At 39.8% G+C, this 27326-nt stretch overlaps 1 protein-coding gene across 1 annotated transcript in view; it reads right to left on the minus strand.

The window, feature by feature from the left end:
* LOC124615645 (non-lysosomal glucosylceramidase) overlaps window positions 1-23446 on the minus strand; it is a 260067-nt gene extending 236621 nt beyond the window's left edge. Inside the window, exon 1 of the mRNA XM_047143656.1 lies at window positions 23236-23446. Coding sequence (XP_046999612.1) covers window positions 23236-23405 — 170 coding nt within the window. The 5' untranslated portion in view covers window positions 23406-23446. The remainder of the gene's footprint in view (window positions 1-23235) is intronic.
* Window positions 23447-27326: the final 3880 nt, after the last annotated feature.

Below are 27326 nucleotides of genomic sequence, written 5' to 3' on the forward strand. Positions count from 1 at the left end.
ACATGCCCCAGTTTCCACAAGAATGATACCTGCTTCCCCCACTGTTTAAGCCAGTACAGTTGGTCATCTATGAGCTGGACCATTTTCTCAGCCGGACATACGTGCTACAATGACCAATGACTGTAGGGCACTACGGGAATCAGAGCACATGAGAAACTGTGTGCCTTGGTGACAACTCACCTTCTCCAATGCCTTCAGGATTGCATGGAGCTCTGTGGTAAATACAGTCAGTCTATTCATGAGGAATACAAATCCTGAAGATACAGTGGGCAACACTACCGAATACACTGGGAAGTCCCCATTTGAAGCCATCAGTATACACAATTTCAAAACAAATTTGTGATGCCAACCTAAAAATGTTAAAAAACAGAAATTGAAATGTATAATCTGGAACACAATCGTTTTTAATTAGTCAAGTCTAAAATAAATTGGCCTCTGTAAAAGTCAAGCTGCAGATCATCTGGTCCAACAATGGTATATGACTTTCAAAACAGCCACACCCACTTCTAAAACACAATTTTTTGTCCAAATTCCTTAGGGCCTTGTTGTTCTTTGTCGGTTATGGAAAAGCATTTCCATTGGTGGCCAAGCAATGGTATGGTGGGCAGGTGTTTGGCATGGAAGTGTTTTACAGGCCTGTTGCACCATTAGGATTTGTCATTTGATGTGAAACAGAGGTTCACTAGCCTCAGCGCAAAGGCTCAGTATGGCAGGATGTGGCCCGTTCGGAAGGTCCCAGATACCAGTAGAATCCCCCCATGGTGCACCACATCCAACAACATATTTAAATAAGAGTGTCATGCCAACTCATATACCTTGCACCCATAAACACATCAAGCATGCACAAATGGTCTGTAAAACTGGATCAGACAAGTGTATTCTAGTCCCTATAAACTGTGGCTAAGAAATTCTAAATACTGAGTGCTTTTAGGATCTTTTTTTTAGTGGCAAACATGTAAAAAGTAAGAACAGCAACTCAGTACAGTTTAAAACAGAAAGCGAACTATTAAAATAATGTACACAGACTTATCGAAGGAAAAACTGAAACCCTCTTCTCTGCCCATTTCTACAACTGTCTAAAAGTCAGTTGCAACTGATGAGCTGTTGCTGCAAGGCTCAAAGAACAAAAGACAGAGAAGTCGTCGCCAAACAAAGAATGGTGAACAGGACATTTAACTACTGACATGACACTATTAATAGCAATGGCAAAGACAATTACACTTAAAACACTACATTTAGGAACACTGTTCTCCTGCTCAAACTCTCAATGTTGAAAGAGACATGCAGGACTTGATGACATTACAGGAAAGCCTGTTGTATAGCCACTTCCAAGAGGGCCAGGTTTCCAAAGGTGGAGCAATAGTTCCTGAAGCCACAGTGAAAGCTACTAAGGAGCTGCCTGGATTCTAAGCTTCAGGGAAGGTGGGAACTGACCATCTATTACAAGGTCTTTCCTGTGCAGCTAGCTAGGGCAACACTACAACAACTCTTCCAGTAAGTATGGTCTTTCTTGGGTTGCAAAGTGGAATTAAAATTGCCTCTAACCACGAGTTGAGAAAATGGCCTGATGCCCAAATAATGTTAAAGAAGGCTATGAGGATTAATTTTCTCCATCCTGAGAAGGGCAGTAACATGCTACACTGAAGAGCCAAAAGAACTGGTATAGGTATCTTTATTCAAATATAGAAATCCTTGAACAGGCAGAACATGGCACTGCAGTCAGCAATACCTACATAAGACAACAACTGTCTGGTGCAGTTGTTGATTGGTTACTGCTGCTACATTGGTATCAAGATTTAAGTGCGTTTGAATGCGGTGTTATAGTTGGTGCACGAGCGATGGGACACAGCATCTAAGATAGCGATGAAGTGGGGATACACTATTTCAGAGTGTACCATGAATATCAGGAATCCAGTAAAATATTTAACCTCCGATATCACTGGGGCCGGAAAAAGATCCTGCAAGAACGGGACCAACGATGACTGAAGAGAATCGTTCAATGTGACAGAAGTACAACCCTTCCACAAATTTCTGCAGATTTCAATGCTGGGCCATCAGTAAGTGTCACCAAGCAAACCATTCAATGAAACATCATTGATATGGGCTTTCAGAGCCAAAGGCCTACTTGTGTAACCTTGATGACTGCACGACACAAAACTTTACGCTTCACCTGGGCCCATCAACACCGACATTGGACTTTTGATGACTGGAAACATGTTGCCTGATTGGACAAGTCTCGTTTCAAATTGTATCAAGTGGATGGATGTGTACGGCTATGGGGACAATCTCATAAATCAGTGGACCCTGCATTTCAGAAGGGGACTGTTCAAGCAGGTAGAGTGATATGTAATGGTGTGAGGCATGTGCAGTTGGAGAGATATGGGACCCCTGATACATCTAGATACAATTCTGACACGTGACACGTACATAAGCATCTTGTCTAACCACCTGTATCCATTCATGTCCATTGTGCATTTCGACAGACTTGGGCTTTCCAGCAGGACAATGCAACACTCCACACATCCAGAATTTCTACAGAGTGGTTTCAGGAACAGTCTTTGAGTTTAAACACTCCTGTTAGCCAATAAACTCCCCAAGATATTAACATTATTGAGCATATCTGGGATGCCTTGCAACACGCTGTTCAGAAGAAATCTGCACCCCCTCGTACTCTTACGGATTTACAAACAGCCCTGCAGGATTCATGATGCCATTTCCCTACAGCACTACTTCAGACATTAGTCGAGTCCATGCCACATCATGTTGCAACACTTCTGCGTACTCGTGGGAGCCCCTGCACGATATTAGGCAAGTGTATCAGTTTCTTTCGCTCTTCAGTGTATAATGAACCTTATCATGACCAGCTGAAATGGCATCAACAGCAGATAATGAGAATACAGGTCCCACATGTAGCAGCGGCAGTTGTGTTCTACGTTGGTAGCAGAACTGAAGTCCCAATTGCTCCTCTCAGTAGCCACTCAGTAGCATAACAAAGCTGAATTCACACTGGCAGTGGTGATAACTATTGCAAAATGAGCCATCATCACCTGGGCAATGTCTCATAGGTTGGTCTGAAGATGGCCACTTCCCATCACAGGAGCCACGGGGTACTTTTCCGTCTCTCTCAGAAATCCTTCTGATGATCTCCCACATTCTGTTAGAGGAAAGATTTGTGGTGGTCAGGAACTGCTGCAATGATCTCTCTCTAATAATTTGGTGACATTTTGCCCTTGCTCCCAAAAGACTGCAAGGTTCTCTTCGGTTGGCTGGTACTTGAACCTACACAAAGCCGTTCGCTTGGTCCTTACTGCGGAGTAACATTCAATGCCCCACCAAGGGGGAGGCTGCCTCTCCAGCTGGCATGAAGATTGCAGTATGGGTGCTTCTGTGCCACAGTGGTACTACAATCCATCCATTCCTGAACACTGTCGCAGTGTTCAAACATAGCAATTTGGCCATAAAGCATCTAGTCTGCCTAACTGAGCACCCACCATGGTGGCGGCTTTCTTTCAGGCACCATCTGTCTGGCACTTGAATACAGATCAGGAAGTGATCATTTGAGTGCACTTCAATGAGCACTTCCCACTGAGCAATGATTGCATGGGCTGGAGAGCACACTATGAGATGGATAACAGTGAACGACCCTGTTGCAGAGCCTAAGTTCATGCTCTGTCCCATGTTCAGCAAATATGCAAATGATGGTTGGTTGGTTTTTTTTGGGGGGGGGGGGGGGAGGGGGGGAGGCGGAATAGGGGACCAAACAACAAGATCATCAGCCCCACGATACCAGAGTGGTGCATCCAAAAGTAGAGACATGAACCAACGTTTTTTAATCCAGTCGGGAGACCCATGACAGTAAATTTGATAAGCCTAAAAATGTAATGGACATCTTTTGCAGTGTCAATTACATTCAAGAATGACCACTATGTAACAACATGCAACACCCAGAATAGAAAACTGGGCATAGCAGAAAGGAGGCAAAGCTAATCTAAAAGTGATTAAATAAAGAGTAAAAGAGGGATGAAAGAGTAGCCTGGTCAAAGAGGCAGGGTCGATGATCCTCTAGACCTAGAATGCAGTGTGAGACACCCTATCTCCAACCCCCCTTGCCTTGTTTTGATGGTAGTTTAAAACTTTACAACTGAGAATAAATACCACTTCCTATGGAGAGAACTGAGAACCAGCTCAATGACCCAGACTCGTCCGCCAATATTAGCGGCAATGAATATGGGAGCCTGCATTTAGTATGGAGGGCCAAAAGGTTGGGGGCATTCCACCAAGATATGAGCTACTGTTTCTAAAGCTCCACAAAAATGTGTGGTTGGCTCATTACATAAAAGAAAACTATGGGTTAACATGATAGGAACAATGTGAAGATGACACAGGACTGTGGATTCCTTCCAGGAAAGTGGAAGGAACAGCACCATGCTGCAGTAGTCTCCTTGACTGTGCTGAGTTTATTAGATGGGGTAATAGCCCACCAGATGTCATTCCCATTTCGAAGCAAGCAAAAGTCTTGTGTGCACCCATAGATCCACACCTGGGCTCGGCAAAGCGAACAGGCAGTAAGTGCTCCTCTAGCCAAACAGTAACGCAGTTCATTCCCTGGGATACCCACATGACACGGGGAAAGATAACTGAGCTGACAGCACGACAAAGGTCAGCAAGAAGGTCATGAATAAATGGAGATCAAAGGGTGGCAAGAATGGCATCAGTCAACGACCTGGTGACTGCTCACAGAGTCAGTACATATTAAAATAAGGTCAAGGAGGCCCATTTAATAAAATGGAGAGTTCTATTAAAGACCGTCAGCTCTGCAGTAAAAACACACTACATGTTCTCGGTAGCAAATGTCATTTGATGCTGGTTGGAAATGTAAAAGTATATCCCATCTGATACACCGTTCTAGAGCTGTCAATGTAAAAGATGTTAGTATTTCTTGAAGAACAGAGTGTAACAGACACCAAAAGGTTGTGGGTACAACTGAGACTTTAGAACCTTGGAAGAGTTCGATTCTAATCCATGGCTTGGGCACCATCCAAGAGGGGTGTACAAGAAAACATGGGGAGCACAACAAAGGAATTGAAGACAGAGGTCTTGGCCGAGGGAAGTGAGTCACAATCCAACTAGTATTATCGCATAAGGCTGATATCAGGATGACGACACCCTTCATATGTAAAGAGAATAGAATAAATTTGATGATCGGAGAATTATTGAAGGGCAATTGCATAGGAGACCAAGAGCTGGAATTATCAAATCTGAAGAAGGAAGATCCCCACTTTAGCAAGGAGACTGTCTACAGGAGTAGTTTGACTGGCATCACTGGCCAGATGCACACCACGGTGGTGGGCTGGGTCTAACAGTTTTAAAGCTGAAGGAGTCATAAACCTGGCAACCACGGTCCAGACGGGATGAATTTAAGACACAGTAAATATGGATTAGAGTTTCAAGATATGCACCCCAAGATGTGTGTGCAAGGAAGCAGAGAGCATGAAGCTTCTGCACACAGCTAGTCTTCAAGTGACGAATATGGGACAGCCAGATCAATTTTGATCAAAAAGGAGGTCCAAGAAATGGGACTGTTCTACAACATCTGGGTGCTGCATACCTAAATAGTGTTCCGTGTCAGGATGGACCATGGCACAATGACAGAAAATCAATCACCCTCTGTTTTCAGAGAGACTTCAAAACCATGGGGAAGAGCCGATGCAGATGCCTGCCAGGTAACACCTTGGAACTGTCTTTCAGTAGAGTCTACCGATTGAGAGCTGTGCCAACCTAAAACTCATCGACACAGGGGTGACCAGAGGCCCAACAGGCTACTAACCACAAGAAAAAGAGTGACACTAAACACAGAGCCCTTTGGGACGTTGTTGTCTTGGACCCGTGGGGAACTGAGTGAAGTGCAGACTCTAACCTGGAACAACTGGTGGGATGAAAACAGACAAATAAAAATCAGTATGGTGCCTCGAAAGCCACAGTCGCGAAGGGTGAGTAAAATTTGGTAATGCCACGCAATGTCATAGGTCTTAAGCAGGTCAAAAAAAATTGGAAAAAGGAGTTGGAATTTAGAAATAGCCTGTTGGACTGCTGTTTCCAACCTAAGCAAATAGTCGGTTGTGGATTGTTCAACTTGGAAACAAAACTGACAGGGGGACAAAAGGCACAGATTCAAGAAACCAGCATAAGCTGTGGGCAGCCATCCTTTCAAGCAGCTTATGGAGTACACTGGTCAGTTTAATCCGCCGGTAACTATTGAGAGATGTTGGTTTCTTGCCTAGCGTACGGATTTGGACAATTATACCACCTTTCAATTGCAAGAGGAAGGCACCTTGGAACCAAAGATGGTTGAAGATCCTTTGGAGATGCCTTTGGTGGGTAATATTCAGCTGTTGGGTCATCAGATTGTGGATTGAATCAGGGCATGGGGTTATGTGGGCCTGAAGTAGATCCGGTTCAGTGAAAGGTTCATTATAGGATTCAACTTGATTTGGAGTGAAACACAAGGGGATGTCTTCAACTTGTTGAAAAGTAGCCAGATAGGGAGATGATATCACTACTGTTGCAAGGTGTTTTGCAAGAACTGATGAATCTGTACAAAGCCAGTCCTGTAGGACAAGACCCGAAACAGCTGTTGAATGTTGGTAGCCAACAAGACCAGTGAGATTGGCTGACACATGAGATGCAGAAGCATACACACCACAGAGGAGACAGCACTCCCTGCATCTCTTCTTGCTGTGTTTGATTAAATATCAAGCCTTAGCACAAACTCACTTAAAAGTGATAAGGCTGGTCTGTGTAGGATGACATTTGAATCGTCGTAGGACTCATCAGCAATCTTGAATAGCTTTTGCAATATCTATAGTCCACCACGGCACGGGAAGGTGTTGGAGGGAACCTGCAGAATGGGTAATAGCAGTTCCAGTAGTGTGCATGATCTAAGACACCTTGCACAAGCTCATCAATAAAATCTGACAGAGAGGAGGCGATGTATCAGCAAAGGCACACAAAAGGCAGTTGGCTCTTCAAAGTGTCCAACTTGGTAGTCTGTCTGTCTGTCTGGTAGTAGCAAGGAAACAATAGGATCACCGGAACGTGGTCACTGTCACAAAGGTCGTCATGTTCTGACCAATGTAGCAAACCTACAAGATTAGGGGAAGAGATCGTTAGCTCTACAGTTGAAAAGGTGCCAAGGGCAGCACTGAAGTGGGAAGGAGAACTGTCACTGAGAAGGCACAGATCATGGACTGTGAGAAGTTGGTCAATTTCAAGGCACTTTCCAAAGAAAGTCATATTCCTTCACGTAGGGTGGTGTGTGCTGAAGTCCCCAAGCAGGAGAAAGCGGGGGAAAGGGTGGACTTATTGGATTAATGAGGTAAATTCAGCGTAGTGAAAACTGGCATGCCGGGAGGCATGTAAACACTGCAAATGGTGATCACTGAGATCATTTGCACCCACACCACTATTGCCTCCAACAAGGTATGAAGGGGAATCCATTCACAATGACATCTGTACAAACTACAGCACAGATCCGACCACACACACTCTTGGGACTGGTGCGGTTCCAACAAAATGCATGATAACCATGGAGAGTTGGAGAATGGTCACCAGTGAAATGCATTTCTTGGAGTGCTATGCAAACCATAGAATAAGAAGAAATAAAGTGTCTAAGTTCTGACAAATGACAGTAGTACCCATTACAATTCCACTGCATGATCACATAACTGGTGGCCAGGTTCAGTGTGAAGGGGCCAGGAAGGCCAGTCCTGCCAAAGGATCAATGCCTGTCATCAGTGGGAATGGAACTACATCCAGAAAGATCGGCTCAGAAACTGACTGTGTGATGGTATCTGGCACCTCCAGGGGCACCAGAGGACCCCTGTCCTGAATCTTATTCGTCTTTTCTTTTCCTTTGTCACCTTTGGTGGGTAAGGTTCATCCAAGAAGCTATCCACATTGAATGCTGAGACAGATGAAGAGGAGACTGCCCTGGGACCCACAGGTTGTTGCTGCTTCAGACATTGTTTAACATCGGGCCTCCAGTCCAGGTGTTGCCAGGGACAGGTATATTGTGTCACCAGTAGACTTCCAGCCAAGGGTGGGAAGTGTTTTTCGAAGAAGGTACCGCAGGAATAATAGGGGAGGAGGGATGGTGGGAGATTTGGTTTGGGGAAGGCTGAGGTACGGGGAGAGGAGGGAGGGCAATGGTCATGATGTTAACGTAACTGGTCATCACATTCACAGGACATACGTGTTCATATTTCTTCCATGCCTAAGTATATGACGGATGATCAATAGGGTTGTATAAGTGGATCATCTGTTCTGTCTTGAAAACTGGTGCATGTGGAGTGACATGTTCCACACAACTGACACACAAAATTGGATTTACACAAGGAATACATCCACGGAATGCTCGTCCACAGTTGGTGCATTGGGTCTACCATGCAGTGGGATGACATATGCCCTACGTACAAATATATGAAGCACCTCACCTTATAGGCGGTGAGACATACAGTTTCATATCATATCTGTACACCATGACCTTAATCTTCTCCAAGAGTACATTCCTTTCAAAGACTAAGATAAAGGTGCCTGTACCCGTACAATTACTCTTGGGACCTTTTTTGTATGTCTGATAAAATGTATGCCATTCCCTGGAGATTGGTCCAGAGTTCCTCATCTGTTTTGAACATAAGAACTCTGTAGAAGATAATTCCTTGGACCATATTCAAAGTTTTGTGTGCAGCAATCATCACAGGTATGTCACCTAGACGATCACATGCCTGAATACCTCTAGATTGGGCAACAGAGGAAGTTTATTAATAACAAACCATTTTGCATTTTTCCTAGAGATTCCACTTATCCAAATTCATCTTCAATGTTTTTGACAAAAAATAATGGTTTTGTTGCAGTAAAAATATCCCCATCAGTCCAAGTACAAATCATTTATTGGGTGAAGTATTTTGCTCCCAGATGTCTGGCTTGTCCCCCTTCCCATGGCGTAGTCACAAAAGGAAACATCATGGGGTCATATCTCTCTGCATATAATAATCTTTCCCTCCTGAAGAGACTGCTGGGGATCCATGGTCAACAACAGAAGAAAGAGTAATTCCTTTCATGAGTGAATCATCTCCTATGGTATCATCCACCCTGCAAGGGGCTCTCCCCCAAAGGCGCCACCCAGCCACAGCAATGGCCACTGGACAGCAAGACAGTTGCCCAGAGTCCCCATGCCCCAGCCATAATGGGCACATCTTCCTTGGCTTGTGCAGACAGTTGCCAGCTCAGCACCAACAGTGCCATCCCTGAGTGGTCAAGGAACCAGCACTGTGCACACAACGTAGTGGCTACTGTGCTGTATTTTGAGTGTAGTTCCCTTGCAAGAAAGGATGCAAAGAAAGAAGGCACACAAGGTGGAATAAACGCTGAGCTGAGTGACCTTCCCTGCACGATCCCCACTTTTGTAAAATTTGGTAAAAGAGTAGCAACACAAACCCAACAAGGGGACCAAATAGTTAAGAATAAAAAGTTGCAGAATGACAGAAGGGAAGTACACAAGTGTCCAAAATCAGAAACCAGATCCAAGCACAGTTGGTACTAAGACTATCCAATGGAAAGGCAGAGAGGAAAAAGAATAGTAGTAGAAGAATAGAATTGTACCATGGAAAAGGAAGTAGCACTGCAAGGCCTCAGGCCCCATATCTCACAAAAGGGATATAAGCCTCCAGGGGTGGGGAGTGTGCATTGAAATTACCATGGCATATAAAGGGGAAGTGGAGCTGAGTAATGAGATTATGGAGAACCTCTTCATCTACATCATGTGGGAGCTGATAAGAGTGTGTGTGGTTGGAGCTTATCGGTGCTCATCGACGAAATTATCAGCACCCTTACACTCATTTAAACAAAGAAACAAATATGCATAAAATCCCAGGTAGGCAAACTGACCACACCGTCACTCTGCCTCAAATGTGCTAAAACAATGAAAATGGTAAAAGTAGTTATATAAAGGATGAAAAGTAAAATGACACAGCAACCTAAAAGAAAGGCATGGGGAACTGTAACTGGCTGCCCACTCACAAAAAACATGAGTGAGCCAGTTACCTGTTAACACATTGAAACCATTTCCCTCTGATAGAATGAACATATTGTCAATGACATGTATGGACAGATACAGTAGTTACTTATAGATTGGTAGTGAAGGAAAGAAGTGACAAGTGATAGGTGTTGTTTATGAAAATTATAACTGCTGCTTAAGCTCTCCATTAAGGTCATCCAGAGAATGTAGCTGAGGAACTTAGGGGTGTCAGAATTCAAAATACGAGATTTGTTCAAAAAACTTTGCCCACAAAATTTTTCTATGCTTACATTTTTCTTATCTTGCATGGTCTCCTTCAAAATACTCTCCTCCACAATTGATACACCACTCCCAACACCATTTCCACTACCAGAAGCGATCTTGGTATACCTCTTCCTGGATCACGCAAAGTGCCAACTGCAAAATTTTCTTTTATCTCATCTATTGTTCCAAATCTTCATCCTTTCAATGGGGATTTCAATTTCAGATATTAAAAAAAAGTGCACAGGTGACAGGAATGGAGTGTACAGAGAATGAGGCAGAACAGTCACTTTGCTTTTTATGCAATAGTCATGCACCAACTGGAATCAATGTGTAGGTGCATTATGATGCAAGAGCCATGAATTGTCTCTCCACATTTCAAGCCATTTCCTTTTCACATTTTCATGCAGGTGGTGCAACATGTCTCTTTAGTCCCTGTGGCACGAATTTCTGATGACCTAATCCTTCAAAATCAAAGAAAACTATCAGCATGGCTTTGACATCTGACCTGACCTGATGAACGTTTCTTGGTCTTGGAGAACCTTGCCTGAACCATTGTGAAGACTGAACCTTGGTCTCAATTCCATAATGGTAGATCCACATCTCATTACAGTTATGCCACTTATAATTCTCTTAAGTAACATCTCATTCTCATTTGCGCAATCCAAAAGCTCTTCAAAGATTGCGAGGTGAAGGTCTTTCTGATCTTTACTCATGAGCCGTGGAACAAACTTGGCGGCAAGAAAATGTGATCCAAGATGCTGTGTCAGGATTTCATGAGATGACTCCAACTGAAATATTACATTCTTCTGCAATCTCTCGGGCAGTCAGTCTTCAATTGGCAAGCACTATTTTGTTGACATTCCTGACACAATCGTCGTCAGTAGACATCAAAGAGCATTCTGAACAAGGGTCATCGTCCAGACATTTTTAAACCATGTGAACCATTTGTAAGATCGAGTATGGCATAAGCCCTCATCACCCTAAGCTTCCTGCATCATTTGGACTGCATCTGTAAAGGTTTTCTCAAGTTTCATGAAAAATTTAATGAAGACGCATTGCTCCTCTAATGCTGCTATCTCAAAATTCGCAAACCTGTTCGACAGCACTGAACAATAACTACCAGACATACAACAATGAAACTTCCAGCAGTTACAAATTAAACAGAGGTGTGTGCAAGGATGCTACCCACATTTCGCTTCAACACACCATTGGTCGGAAATTATGAATGTTCTGGAATTTTAACAGACCTTATACATTTTTTGAAGGTAAAGACACATTGATTTACCCCGAGCTAATAGACTTAGTTCCCCCGCATGTGTCCTGCTCCATTCAAAGTCAATTGAAGAATGGAAGCCGTTTTAATGGTGTGTGTTGCTCTGTCTTTCCCCATAGTTAACTCTGTGGTGGGGAGAACGCGAAGGAGGGGGAGGTGGGTGGGCATGCTACTACATCTAAATCAATTACCCCGCAGGCTACATGAAGGTGTAAGGCAGAGGATACTTCTGGTACTACTTCTGGCCCTCCATTCTGTGTTCCATTTGCAAATGGTGTTTGGGAACAATGACTGTCAATAAACCTTTGTATTAGCTCTAATTTTTTGAATTGAGTGTCTTGAAGGTTCCCTCCGACAGACTTCAATATTCATGCCTTCAACAGTATCGTCACTGTCTGAGCTGTTACACAATACCAACATCACAGGGTCTGATGGCTTCAGACCTGACCAGTTTGGCCTGTTGATTTTTGTGCTTAACTTGGATTTTGGGGGACAATTGCAAGCATTTTTACAGAATCACTTTGCTGGCTGTCTTCTAGTGTCTGGTATGAGCATCTATCCTTTCAAACATTAGGTTCAGCAATCACCATTATTTCACAGGTAGGAAGGGTTGGTTGTTGGACTAGTGGTGCAGACTTCCAGCTGCACTGAAACATGCAGGTTTATGGGATCTGCTCAGTTATCAAAGTGTGGGGGCAAACACTAGACTTCTGTACAGGCTGCTTCAATGCAGAGTATATGACTTCAGCAAACTGGGTGGCTGTATGGCCTTAAATGCCTTCTTCGAGTCAGAATATAAGATGCAAAGGGTGAATTTCATCCATATTTTCTTATCTTCTTCTTACTCCAAACTGGATGAGTTTAAGAGCAATCAACACACACGAGTGTGGCAATACAATGAATACCTGGTTCTTGGGCAGTGGAACCACATCTTTCACATGTATTCTGACTATTACAAACAGTTATGGTGCAGCCGTTGTATTGACACTTAAAGCAACAGGACCTAAATTTAGGGCAAAGAAATCTTTCTGCAGTATATTCAGGCAAATTTTGTAGACTGAATGTCATGATAAAAGACAGTGACTTCTGTAACTCACCGCCAACCCTTTCCATGAACAACACAACAAAAAACCACCTAAATTGCAAATTTCACTTTTTTATTCACTCTACGACTAGTTTCGGGTTGGGACCCATTTTCAAATCATCATGACACAGTCAAAAAGGGTATTTCCAAAAATGCAAAAACTATATCTAAAATGTGCAAACTAACAGTTTAAGCGCAATACCGGTAATTTAGGAAGTTTTCTACTTCAGTGAACATTCACTTTCCCACTCCTGTAGAATTTCTACAAGACACACTAGGCAGGTTTGCATATGGTGGGGGCAAAAGAGACAATAAAAAAAGCTGCATTGCTCACTAGAAGCACAAAAAATTATTTCAGTCCAAAATTTCCAATAAGGCCAGAAGCAAATTATGGGGAAATTTTAGCCCTATTGTCATCAATAAACAAAGCGGCAATGATCTGAAACTTTATTATTTATGTAGGTACCACGTACATGAAAAGCATAAGTTATGCCAACCACAAAGAAACACACACACACACACACACACACACACACACACACACAGTATTTGCAAAAGCAGGAATTGGTTGATAAGACAAGATAAAAGCCTGGGGCCTTGAGGAAACAAACTACAGGGTGTCCATAAACTCCCTTTACAACTTCAAAATTTTATTACAATGGAAGTTGTTGAAATATTTTAACAAAATTTCTTTTATTGTACTCACTGTTTACTAAAGTTTTTATACATATAAAAATTTTGTGTTTCAGAAACTCTGTTAATGGAAGAAACTGAACCTCTGTAAAATGGCAACTCCTCAAGGGAAGGCACAATGCGTGTGGTGGTTTACTGAGACAAAATCACATGTTCAGACTCAACAAAACTTCAGAAAAAAGTATGGATGAGATCCACCATCGTGCCCTTCAGTCAGTTCATGGCACAAAAAATTTATGTTAGATAAAGGGAGGAGCAGGTGACCAAGAACATCCGAGGAAAACATCGATCGCATTTTAAACGTCTTCACTCGTTCACCTAAGTCCATCTGCACTGCTGCCAGACAATTGCAACTACCACGTTCAACTGTGCATAAGGTCCTCCAAAAGAACTTACAGTTGTACGCTTACAAAGTTCAACTGTTACAGAAACTTGAGCCAAATGACAAGCCAAAACAGACAGAGTTTGCACTCAACATGTTGGAACGTCTTTCGGAGAATGAAGCATTCCACAAGCGAGTTTGCTTCAGTGACGAGGCAACTTTTCATGTTTTTGGGACATTAAACAGACACAATGTGAGAATTTGGGGATCTGAACACCCCCATGTGACTAGGGAGCTTCACCGGGATAGTACAAAAGTGAATGTGTGGTGTGGAATCATGTGCAACTGAATAATTGGTCCATTTTTCTTCAACGAGTCAACAATTACTGCAGACGTTCACCTCGACCTTCTGACTGAATGTGTAGACCACAACTGATTGACAACAACCAACTATCATTTTCCAGCACAATGGTGCACCACCACATTGGGGACTGTATGTCCGTCAGTTCCTCAATGAAACATTTCCAGGCAGATGGATTGGAGGGATGGGCCAATTCCTTGGCCACTGCCTTCGCCAGATATCACTCCCTTGGACTTTTTTTTTATAGGGATATGTAAAAGATATTGTGTATCAAACACAGATACGGGACACTGCTGACTTGAAGCAAAGAATTCATAATGCCGTTACTATCACTGAAGATGCTATGCTACAGCGAACATGGCAAGAAATCTAGTACTGTCTTGGTGTGCTTCGTGCAACTAAAGGCGTCCATACAGAGGTCTGTTAAACACTGACAAAAAACTTTTATAAACATTGATTACAATATAAGAAATGTTAAAATATTTCAACAACTGCTGTTGTAATAAAATTTTGAAGTTCTAAAGGGACTTTATGGACACCCTGTACATCTTGAAAGAGAGAGGGAAATGTTCAGAGGGAAATTGTACATCTTTCGTCTCAAATTAAGGAATGATTAACCTTAATTCCATTTAAGGATATATTTATTAAGGAAGAATAAGTTTCTTGTATCAACGTAGGAGAAAAATTATTTATACTATTATTTGGTGGTCTCACCATGGCAGATAAACAGCCAATGATAAAACCTCAGGCTATCAGATATAAAAATATCCTGAGTACAGTTCCAGTCTTCATTTATAGGTTAAAAATGCTATCTGGAACAAGAATTCAGGTAAAGAACACAACTCATCTTCAAAAAAGGTTATTTGAGAGACTTTTGTTACTTAAAATATACTGTCATATATCAGTTTATGTGATTTTTATTTTGCATTCAGTTTTTGTACTTTCCTATTTAAACAAACGATACTCATTATTGAGGGGGAAAACGTGGTTCAGTGTCAGACCGCAGATCCGAAGGGCTGGGATTCAAATACTGGTCATTTCTGGGGTTTTTATCTTTCACTTATTTCTTTCATCTCTGGCAATGTTTGTTAATATGAAAAAGTGATGAGTTATATCATAATTTCAAATCCACATTAAACTGTAGCTCCCATTAACTGGTTGTGCAGATCAGTTCAATGTAGAAGCAAGGTAATGGCATCCTACACCTCACTAACCATATCCATTAAAGTGTTGTAAGGTTAGAACTAATCTACAGGTTGATGGCAGCTTTTCTGACAACGGAATGCCTTAAATTTCTGAAATATTTATATTATATTGCTTATGTGAATTATATTAGAGCCTGATACATTTAACTACTGTAATGCCTCAATTTTCTTGAGAACATTGTATGTTGTTCTAGAGGTGGAGTGGTTTAAATTATTGTATAATCTATTACAACCCAGATTTTTGTATCTGAAGATGGTAATATATGCTGCCAAAACTAGTAATTCACTAATATATTAACATAGCAATGTTGGGAAAGTTTTCATATGAAGACTACAGTGTGAATTTATAGATTGCCTCCTGCACCAACTGATCATGTAAGGTAAACACAATATTTTAATACGTTCTACAGAGTTGCTGTGTACATGTGTAGCCTACCCACATCTGATTCCACTCTGCAGTGACGTTATACCCTTGAAGCCTTTGTGGAGGTTGGTTTTGGTCCTAATATTATAATTACATTTTGAACTTTTTAAAGAAAAGATAATATTAACTGCTAAAGAATATTCATGAGTATATGTACTGTGAAACAGATGTAAAAGAATGTTCAATACAAGTTGTTGGCTTTGACCGGTGACATAGGAAACATGAAACATGTGTCTTTCAAAAAATGGCAACCACAATGTGATGTTATTGGTGACTTTTTCAAAATCAGTTTTTTCTGCTTTCCAATTCATTGGCTTGGCCAACTAACAATGAAACTTTGAACATATGCGCCAAAAGGTGACATGACATTTAGTCATTAACATTAAATCACTTGTTTATACCACATTCCTCTTGACCTCTGTGAAACTTTCAAAAGAAACTCAAGATTTTTTAAAGAAGTCTGTGGGTGTTGTAGAACTAAATGTTATCCATGATTCAAGTCTTTAAAAAAATATTTTGTAGCACATTAATATAACGAAAAATGCATAGTAAACTTTTTTTAACATCAGATTAACTGCAGCTGGGGTGCAAAATTGCGCAAGAAGCCCAGAACTGGAGAAGTCATAGCCAGAGACGAGGGAGCAGAGTTACAATACTTCTAGCAGAGGTGTATTGCCTTTGCACCTTGTGAACATTTTCCGCATGCATTTAATTCAAATAAACAGCAAACAACACATACAATCATCATTGTACAATGGTGTGTGAGATGTAGATGAATCATGGAAACATAACTTTTAAAAAGACACTGATGGGTCTCATCTCTTCTTTTACCCAATATTATCATCTTAACAATACACAAAAAGTCCTGCTGAGAACACATTCCACATCACGGACATCTCTATGGATAACAATTACAGTACCGTGGGCACACTGGACGAGTGTATTCCCCTGACAAAGCCTCTCAGGCAACAATCTCACCGTTAATGTTGAACAGACCTATTTAACTGGTGAATTCTTTGATATCTGGCCCAATTTGTGTATAGGTGGACATCCCATCTATAGCAGTGGCCACTCCAATGCATAAACCACTTTTGTGACATTGTTCCACTGCAGAAAGTATGAAAATTGTGCATGTAAAACAAAATAACTTATCTGCTAATGGTTCACATTTGGTGCCATTTCATTATTTGTGACATGACACTTACAAATAACGTTGGTGATGGCAGTTACAACAGATCATTCAGATACTGAGTGAACAGCCTATTTCTACTTTATCTTTAGTATGTTTAAGCAACATCCATTGCTGTAAAGTACAGGATTTTTACTGGTGCTTGCAAATGTCCATGAGTACACGCACCACAAATGCCACTGTCTCCTTACACCATTAAAACCACATATGTTGAATATGATGTCAAACACAAAATTACTTCATGCAAAGAACAGAATTTTTGTAAATTATAATACTTATGTCTTCATTATTTTCTTACAACCACTGAACACATAGCTGATAGTAAGTTAATTATGAATAATGCCATCAGACTTTCCCTGAAAATGGAAAGTGCAATGCCCTCAAATTGTCATATAGTAAAGGATTTAACATAAATCAAAAGCAGTGGTATAATACAAAGCCTATATCATGAACAGTATGAGTTATGTAAGATATTCAAATACTAACAAGACTTTCAACACTGTAGATTTTCAATGATTATTGTGTCAAAGACATTGTGAAATATAATATGGAAAGACATTTACTGTGCATGACAGACATCTCTTGTTATGCCACATTATTCACCAAATATGCTGTATTTATAATGGTTCCTGAAACCCAACTTATTCATCAGTAGATTAAATACAGCTCAGTTCAATTACTGTACCACAATGAAATTCTCAAATCCCCCGTGTTGCACCCTCAGCACATCTGTAACAAAACAATTCATTTATACACCCTTCTTTTTATAACAAATATGCATTTCTTCTTGGTGTAATAATTTTAATGGCCAGTAGTGTAGTTAGTGGCGCCAGTGGAGTGGCATGCCCGCCGAAACTAAAGTCGCCACTCAAACGGGTCTAACAACACTCTGCACGTACCGAGCATTGGTCAGCATCCTCTCCAGAAACAACAAAGGTGAAGGAGAGTTGTATCTTATGGCACGCCAGTCCATAAGGAAGGCTCGTCCGAACTGTGCCCCTGGGGCGCTAGCGCCCGCGATTGCCCGTGGCACCAATTTTGCTTATGCATCCCCAATTCTCCCCCCATGAACCACAGCCACACAACAGCAACTTGGCAAGGTGGGATGATTTGTGTGTCTCACTGGTACGACGGAAGGGTATCGGTGGAGAGGCCACACAAACATGTGGTTTCAGAAGAGGGACAGCAGCCTTCTCAGTAGTTGCAGGGGCACTAATCGGGATAACTGACTGATCTGGTCTTGTTGCATCAGCCAACATAGCCTTGTTTTGCTCGTACTGCAAACAGCTGAAAGCAAGGGGAAACACTACTGTAATTATTTTTCCTTAAGGGCATACAGCTCTACTGTAAGATTAAATGATAATGGCATCATCTTGGGTAAAATATTCTGGTGGTAAAATAGTCCAGCATTTGGATCTCCAGGCGAGGATTATTCAGGAGGATGTTAACATCGGGAAAAACAAAACTGGCATTTTATGGGTTAGAGCCAGAAAACTAAGATCCCTTGATTGGGTAGGTAAGTTAAAAGGGAATTTAACAAGGGAAATGGTTAGGCTGAAGTTATGTATAGTGGGAATCTGTAAAGTTCAGTGGCAAGAGGAACAGGACCTCAGTTCAGGTCACTACAAGGTTATAAATACAAGATCAAACAAGGGTAATGCAGGGGCAGGTCTAATGATGAATAGTAATCTGGGTGAGCTACTATGAACAGCCTCATGAATGCAATATAGCCACGGCAGACACAAAGTCAGCTTTGCAGATGGAGAGTGAAAGAATGTATGATAAGAGAAATTATTCAGATAGTTAAGGGTGACGAAAATTAATCATGATGGGAAACTGGATTAATATAGTAGGAAAAGGAAGGAGAGGACAAATAGTAGTAAAATATGGACTGTAGGAAAGAGACGAAAGAGGAACCCACAGAGGTAGAATTTTGCACAGAGCAAAAGTTAATAACAGCTAACACATGGTTTAAGAATCAAGTAAGAAGTTTGTATAAGTGGAAGAGACTGAGACACAGAAAGGTTTCATACCGATAACATAATGACAAGATAGCTTTCCGAACCAACTTTTAAACTGTAAACAAGGGCATGTATAGACTCTGAACATAAATTTACTTGTTATGAACTGTAGATTAAAACTGAAGAAATCGCAATAAGGTATGTAATTAAAGAGATGGAACTTGGATGAGTTAAAAAAAAAAGTCAGAAGGAGTTTGAGAGTTTTTCAAAGGGAGTGTAATACAAAGTGACTGCAACATGGAAAAGAATACAGTACAAAATGAATGGATAGCTTTTAGAGAGAAATAGTGAAGGCCGCAGAGCGTCAAATATGTAAAAAGACAAGGACTTTTACATACATACTCTGCAAGCTACTGTATGCCGTGTGGTGGAGGGTACCCTACACCACTGCTAGTCATTTCCTTTCCTGTTCCACTCACAAATAGAGGAAGGTAAAAACGACTATACATGCCTCCACAAGCTCCCTAATCTCTTTAATCTTACCTTCAAGGTGCTTACGTGAAATATATGTTGGTGGCAGTAGAATCATTCTGCAGTCAGCTTCAAATGCCAGTTCTCCAAATTTTCTCAATAGTGATTCTCAAAACGATCGTTGCCCACCCTCCAGTGATTGCCATTTGAGTTCCCGAACATCTCTAACACTTGCATGTAACCTGAACCTACTGGTAAAAAATCTAGCAGCCCGTCCCTGGATGGCTTTGATGTCTTCCTTTAATACATTACTAGCAATACTCAACAATGCATTGCATTAATGTCCTACATATAGCCTTGTTTACAGATGGGCCACACTTTCTCAAATTTCTCTGAATAAAGCCAAGACGATCATTCGTCTTTCCTACTACTATTCTTACATGCTCATTCCATTCCATACTGCTTTGTAATATTACATCTAGATATTTAATCAACATGACTGTGTCAAGCAGCACACTACTACTGCTGTTCTCTAACATTATGGTTTTTTTTTTGTTTTTACTCGTCTGCATTAACTTACATTTTTCTACATCCTTGGGTATCATTAGACGTACTGAATTTAACTAATGACAGGATACACAGTAAATGATGGAGCCGAAAGGGTCTACAGACTTTAAAAAATGAGAGTGACAACAAAGAACAGTATGTCTAAGCAGAAAGGGCTAGAGCCAAATTTAAGGATATATATGCTTATGTAACTGGGGGAAAGATAGATAAACGCCTACAAAAAAAATTGGAGAAAAGAGAAGCAGCTGTATGAATATTAAGAATTCCAACAGAAGGAATATGTAGATGGGCTGTAAGAGGGAAATGAAGTTGAAGGCAACATTATAGAGCAGAAAGAGGAAGTAGATGAAGATGAGATGGGAGGAATTTGGCAGAACACTATAAGACCTAAATCAAAAGTTGGCCCCTGCAGTTGATGACAACCCATCTGAAATGTTTATATACTTGGAAGAGCCAGCCATGACAAAACAATTCCACCTGGAACACATAATGTATGAGACAGGCAAAATACTTTCAGGCCTCAACAAGAATGTAATAATTCCAATTCCAAAGAAAGCAGGTGCTGACAGGTGTGAATGATTCACATTATCAGTTCAATAGGTATTGGTTGCAAAATACCAACAAGAATTATTTACAGGAAGGAAAAACAGAGGAAGATAAGTTTGGGTTACAGTGGAACATGACAGGCAATACTGATCCTATGACTTTTGATGGTTTAAAGAAAAGCACATATGTGTGTACAGCATTTGCAAACTTACAGCAAGGTTTTGACAATACTGAGTGGAATACCTTCAAATTCTGAAGGCAGCAGAGGTAAAATATAAGGAGCAAAGGATTCTTTCTAACTTGTACAGAGACCACACTACATTGTAAGTGTCTAAAGGCATGAAAGGAAACCAATAATAGAGACAGTGAGAGAGTTGTAGCCTGTCCCCAATATTATTCAATCCTACACTGAGCAAGTAGTAAAGGAAATGAAAGAAAATTTGGAGAAGGAATCAAACTTCTGCGAGAAGAAATAAAAACTTTTGAAGTTTGTCATTGACAATGTAATACTGTCAGAGACAGGAAAGAAGATTAGGGTATAACATTGTGTCGACAGCAATGCCACTAAAGATTAAGTACGAGCTCAGATTATGAAAGGACAGGGAAGGAGATCAGCTGTGCCTCTTTCGAAGCAACCATCTCGGTATTTGCCTGGAGCAATTTAGGGGAAATTACAGAATCACCAGTTGGGGAATTGATTCGTTGGCCTCCTGAATGAAGGTGCAGTGAGCTACACCCTGCACCATCTTCCTCTGTGACAGCAAAGGACTTCGAAGAACAGTTGAAAGGAATGACAGTGTCTTGAAAGTAGGATATAAGATGGTTTCTGTGTAAGATGTACAAAGCAAAACAACACTACAGGAATGTAGTCTAATTAAATTACATTAGGAAATGACACACTACAAGTTGTAGATGAGTACTGCTATTTGGGCAGCAAAATGATGTCTGGAAAAAAAAAAAAAAAAAAAAAATAAAAAAATTGTTGGCAATATAAATTTCAGCATTAGGAGGACTTTACTGAAGGAACACATCTAGAATGCAGTCTTGTACAGAAGTGAAATGAGGACAATAAGTAGTTCAATAACAAGACAAGACAGGGGAGAAGAGCTTTTGAAAGGTAAGATGGTATATTATGCGGCTAATGAACAGGTGCTGAATAGAATGGGGAAGAAAAGAAATTTGTAGGCTAGCACAACCTGACTAAAAAAGGGGATTGATTTATAGGGCACATCGAGACATCATGGAATTGTCATTTTCAAACTGAAGGGAAGTGTGGGGGGTGAAAAATATAGAGGAAGGTCGAGTGGTGAATCAGTATGCAGGTTCAAATGTATATCGGTTGCAGCTGTTATTTGGCACTGAAGAGGCTTGTATAGAATAGACTAGTGTGCATCAAACCAGTCTTCAGACTGAAGACCACAACAAAAAACCATATGCAGTCGCCTGCCTTATTAAATTTCAACTATATCTGCCAAAAATACTCAAGTGTGTTCACATATTGAATGAAATTAATAACTGCAATTATTAATCCCACACAATTAGCAATATAGATATATGATTTCAGTATTACCAATAAGACGCAAAACATTTTCTTCCACAAAAAATTCTGAAATAGTTACTGCAAAATAACAAACTTAGAGCAACAGTTGTTAATGCTGTACCTGAAAGGGATTTGCTATTTGTCATTAGATAAAACCAATGATTTAATGAAAAGTTTTGTGTAATCATCTATCAGTAAGTAGGGTATTGGTTCATACTTGCAACACAGACCTTCACGCAAGTTCTTCCAACGAAAATAGAACACACTCTTTCACACTAGTGAAAATTAGTTTTAAAATTTCTTAAAAAAGTGTTTGTTGTACAGTGGGAGTGGCAAGCCTGTCTCACGCTTGGTCATCATTTAAAAAAAAACACATTCAGTCTTTGAAGGATTTCAAACTCAAAGCTTTTTCACCATTCCAAATCGAATGTCATTAAAAGTAAGACGTTGCTGCAGTATCTCATATTGCAAACATTAACAACCGTTTTCCAAAACCACAACTGTGATTTCATAATGATTGCCAATAATAGCTGGACCTATCGGTACACACAAACGAGAAAGAATAGGTAATACCAGTTTTATTCATTTCCACAACCTACAAGACTTCTGCAAAACACGTTTCGTACCAACATTCACTTAAAAGGAGTAACTGTACCAATTACACTGCGCATCCCTGGAGGCTTAAGCGTCAAGCTGAACTGGAGAAATGTTTTCCTGATACTACAAATTGTGTCAACGTGGTTTCAAGAATTAGCACATGGGCAAACATTCTCGGAAATTACCAATGTGTTACAAACATTTCATGACAATCTTTGTTTCAAATGTTTCGACCAAACACGTTTCTGACGTGTAATGCGAGGAACAAATATTAAACAAATTGGGGCGTAGTTTCTTTAGAGTTCAAATACATGTACGACGCAATGTCTTCAACACAGAGCAAATAAGTATTTGGATTTTGATTACTTATTTAATACAAATAACATCTTTTCATAAAAATCTTCTTGTACACTCGGCAGTTTGCACCAGCCTGAAACTGAAATTTCGTACTTTTGACAACTTTTATTGTCGTAAGGCAGAAGGGAAACTGATGGGAAGCCAACCCGGTTTGGACTGTTTACTACTTTCTGAATGAATTGATTGACGTTTCCATGACAGTTGTTTATATTCGGTGTAAAGAGGTGTAGCTTGTCCTGTATTCAAGCTTGTGGAACATGTGCACTATAAGTAAATGAAAGCAGGTATATAACAATAACAGCGTACCGCGATGTCAGAGGAAGGAGGGCTACCACTTGTTTTAGCGTCGGTATAATATGTGGATTTCGCCTCTCTGGAAATACGTGATCCAATTTAACTTTCCAACCAAATTGTGGAACTGCAAAACGTGTAGCATTACTGCCGAGCGCACTGCTTCCTTCGTCACCCATATTCATCAAGTATCGAACTACCACAACGCCCTTGTGTAAATCTCGAACCCATTTCATAGTTCATGAACTTCATGAGATTTCTGACAACCAGAGACGATTACTTAATGCTTCCGTACACGACCAAAGGTCTTTGCTAATCAACGAAAGACGGCGTATTGTTTTACATTTTATTTTTATTTGGCCTTCGACGCTGCTGCACAATACAACCATCACATTAAGAAGTTTTCAAATTACAAAACACGATGATCTTTTCCAGCATACGAACGACGTACGGTACTGCAACGGCAACTGGAGCAAGACTGTGATCAAGAAGTCACAGTTGCTGAAAAATAACAGCTACAAATAAAATAGTTTCAATAAAGCTCAAAATAGTAATACAAATTTCTAAACTAGAAAGCTTTGCGAAACTAGACTAAAAGGTGCAAAGTTTTTATTAGGCCCCATGGGGGCTCGCATTCTTCTCGATACCAGCGTAATATATGAAATAAGACAGATTTTGATTATTTAAATGAGGAGTGTTCCTTTGAAAGTTGTTGTGTTGAACTAAAAGACATGAACACAAAGTTATATCAATTTACAGAATTCCGGGAAGTGCAGTAACTGCAACTTTCTTGTCCAAACTACAGTATCTTCATATTAAACTTAAGAAAGAAAGTAGGAAAAATATCATCACACCAACTGATTTTAATGTAAATATGATAAGTCAAGACAGTGACTCAAAACAGTTTGTTGACATAATTCAGAACTCTGGTTTTAAACTAAATTTTTGTGAATTCACCATAGAAAATGCCAATTCAGCTACTTGTATAGACAACATCTGAACTAATTGTGTCTTCGACAGTGAAAACAAGTCCTGTTTAGACTTAGGAATTTCTGATCATTCTGCGTTGTTTATTCAGCAGAAAGAAATATTAAACCAAATGTTAAGAAAAGTTTTATGAAAAGAAACTGTAGTAAAAATAACTTGAACCTATTCTGTGACAAGATAGATGCAGTGAAATGGCCAATAAATAATAGTGAGTCAAGTACTGAGAACTTTGATAATTTTGTAAGACGTTTTACAGAGGTATTCAATGAATTATACCCACCAAGGATCTGTCACCAAAAAGTTAAAAGTAAATGAAACTGGATTACTCCAGGCTTATGCTCAAAAACAGGAGCTACACAAAAAAACAAATCACAATAAAACATCTGAATTTGTTAACTATGAGAGATGTTATAAAGTTGTATTTAAAAGTGCTGCTAAAGCTGCCAGAAGAATGACAAATGATAAGTTCATATTAGGACATAAGAATAAGTCTAAACCAGTCTGGTCTGTTATTAAATTAGAATTCGGTACAACAGTTAACCACCAGGAAATTTCAAAAGTCAAACAAAACAATGATACTATTTCAAACCCTGCTCAAATAGCTTAATGTTTTAAAAAGTTTATCATAAATTTATCAAAATTTGATGTGAATGTGACTACTTATCAAAACGGTGAGTTTCTTTGGGCTGGATCGGAATAGTTGACCTCCTTGTGACATTTAGTTAAGTCTCAACCGAAACGCTGCAGGGTAGGATCAGATACCCATCAAAGTAATTAAATTTGTATATGATAAAATAGCACACCAACTGTTCTTAATAATTAGTCAGTCATTTGAGCAAGCCAACTTCCCTGATGTGCTTAAGTATGCAGGGATGAAACCACTACACAAAAAAGGATCAAGAGAGGATATGGGACATTACCGCCCCATCTCTATCTTCCCTGTGCTATCCAAAATGTTTGAAAAAATAGCTCCAGTCCAGATAACAAATTTTATTGTGAAACATGATGTTACTCTTACAAATCACTATGGGTTCCAAAACGGGAAAGAACCATGAGTGCTATTAATGAATTCATTGAAAAAATTCTGCTCATCACTAGACAAAAGCAACAAAGTAGCAGATACCTTCTGCGACCTTACAAAGGCCTTTGATTCTGTGAATCAATCCATGCTGCTTCATAAACGAGCCAGATATGGCATCAGACAAAATGCTCTGCTGTAGCTCAGGTCTTATCTGACAGACATGAAGCAAAGGATAATCATAACATCTAACACCATAAATTATGCATCTCAGTGGGATATAATATCACAAGGAGCCCATCAAGGCTCCATTTTAGAGCCAATATTGTTTCTCTTTTACATAAATGATTTACCTCTTAATACCAAGTAGTAGTAGTAGTAGTAGTAGTAGTAGTAGTAGTAGTAGTAGTTTATTCATCCAGCGACAATGTACATTGTATGGATTTCATCAAAGAACATATTATAACAAAAATAAGATAAGGGTGTACAATTCCCTACATAATACAGTGGATCATTTTACCTACAACAATATTTTTGGGCAATACAACTTTCATTACTGTAATAATATAAAAGTATGAGAATGATCTTTTACATGAAATACATTACAAGTAAATAATTGACTTAACACTTTTGTTTGGGCCCGTTTACATGAAATACATCACAAGTAAATAACTGGTTTATCACTTTTGTTTCAAAAAATAACATTGAGGCTGTGGCAAGCATTTGATTTATGGTACTATTGACATATAGTAAATGAATGTAGTTACTTCCTCAAGGTTACTGCAGATATTCATTTATACTATAATAGCAGTTGGTCATTAGGAATTTAAATTTTGCTTCCTTGAATGTAGACAATGTTTTTATTTCTTTTAGTTGAGTTGGGAGTTTGTTGTACAAAATAGTACTCCAAATGTTGGTTTGTTTTTGTGTTAAAGCCTTGTGTACTCTTTTTATGTGAATGTCATAGCACATTCTTGTATTGTAGGAATGAAGATCTGAGTTGGTTTTATAATTATCAATGTGCATTTTTATATTAACAACACTTTCTTTTTATAGAGGCATGGTAAGAGTAGAATATTTAGGTGCTGAAATAACTGTTTGAAAGGTGTTAGCCTTGCACTGTTTGAAATTATTCTAACAGCTAGTTTTTGTAAGGTGAAGATGGTTATCATGTTTGCCTTATTATGACCACAGAGGGTTCGGCCATAGGTGATGGCAGAATGGATGTAAGCAAAGTAGACAGTTCTGGTACACTCTCTACTACACACAGCACTAATTATGCGTAATGCAAAGCAAGCAGAGCTTAACTTGTTATTGAGGTAGAGAATGTGGACTTTCCAGTCTATAGTTTCATCAATTTACACACCTAAGAATTTTGTGGCAGCTACCCTTTCAATTTGTTTATTTTGAATTTTGAGGTTCACATCATGATGAGACATTGTTTTCCGGTAATGTATATAATTAGTTTTGAAAGGTTATCCTGTTCAGCTCAAACCAGTTTTGTATGTATTCCAAAACTCTGGTTGTAGATGTTGGCAATGCCCTATTTATGTCTGTTACAAAAACATTCGTGTCATCAGCAAAGTTATGTGCATACCACTGATGGGATCTTGATATCATTAATATATATAAGAAACAAGAGAGGTCCTAGAACGCTGCCCTGAGGTACTCTGATTCGTACAGTTTGCATGTCCAATCTGTACCCAACGCTTTGGTTTTTATTGTTTGCTGAGGTAATTTCTACTACCTGTTTTCTATTGTGGAGAAGTGACTGAAACCATTTTAATGCAACTCCTTGTATACCTATAGCTTCTAGTTTGTCTAGCAAGATATCATGATCAGCAGTATCGAATGCCTTCGATAAGTCCAAGTTTATTCCTTTTGCACTGTTATTTCTGTAAAGTCCCATTACAATGTTTTCATTAATTGGGTAATTGCTGTTTCTGTACTCAAGTCTATGCGAAAGCCATGTTGGTTTTCAGACAAGAGATTGAATTTTACGAGGTAATTTGTAATTATATTCTTCATGACAGTCTCCATTATTTTTGAAAACACAGATAACAGAGCTATTGGTCTATAGTTTCCCACTTCATATATATTA

Source organism: Schistocerca americana, chromosome 5 (assembly GCF_021461395.2).
Source record: "Schistocerca americana isolate TAMUIC-IGC-003095 chromosome 5, iqSchAmer2.1, whole genome shotgun sequence".
Taxonomy (NCBI): domain Eukaryota; kingdom Metazoa; phylum Arthropoda; class Insecta; order Orthoptera; family Acrididae; genus Schistocerca; species Schistocerca americana.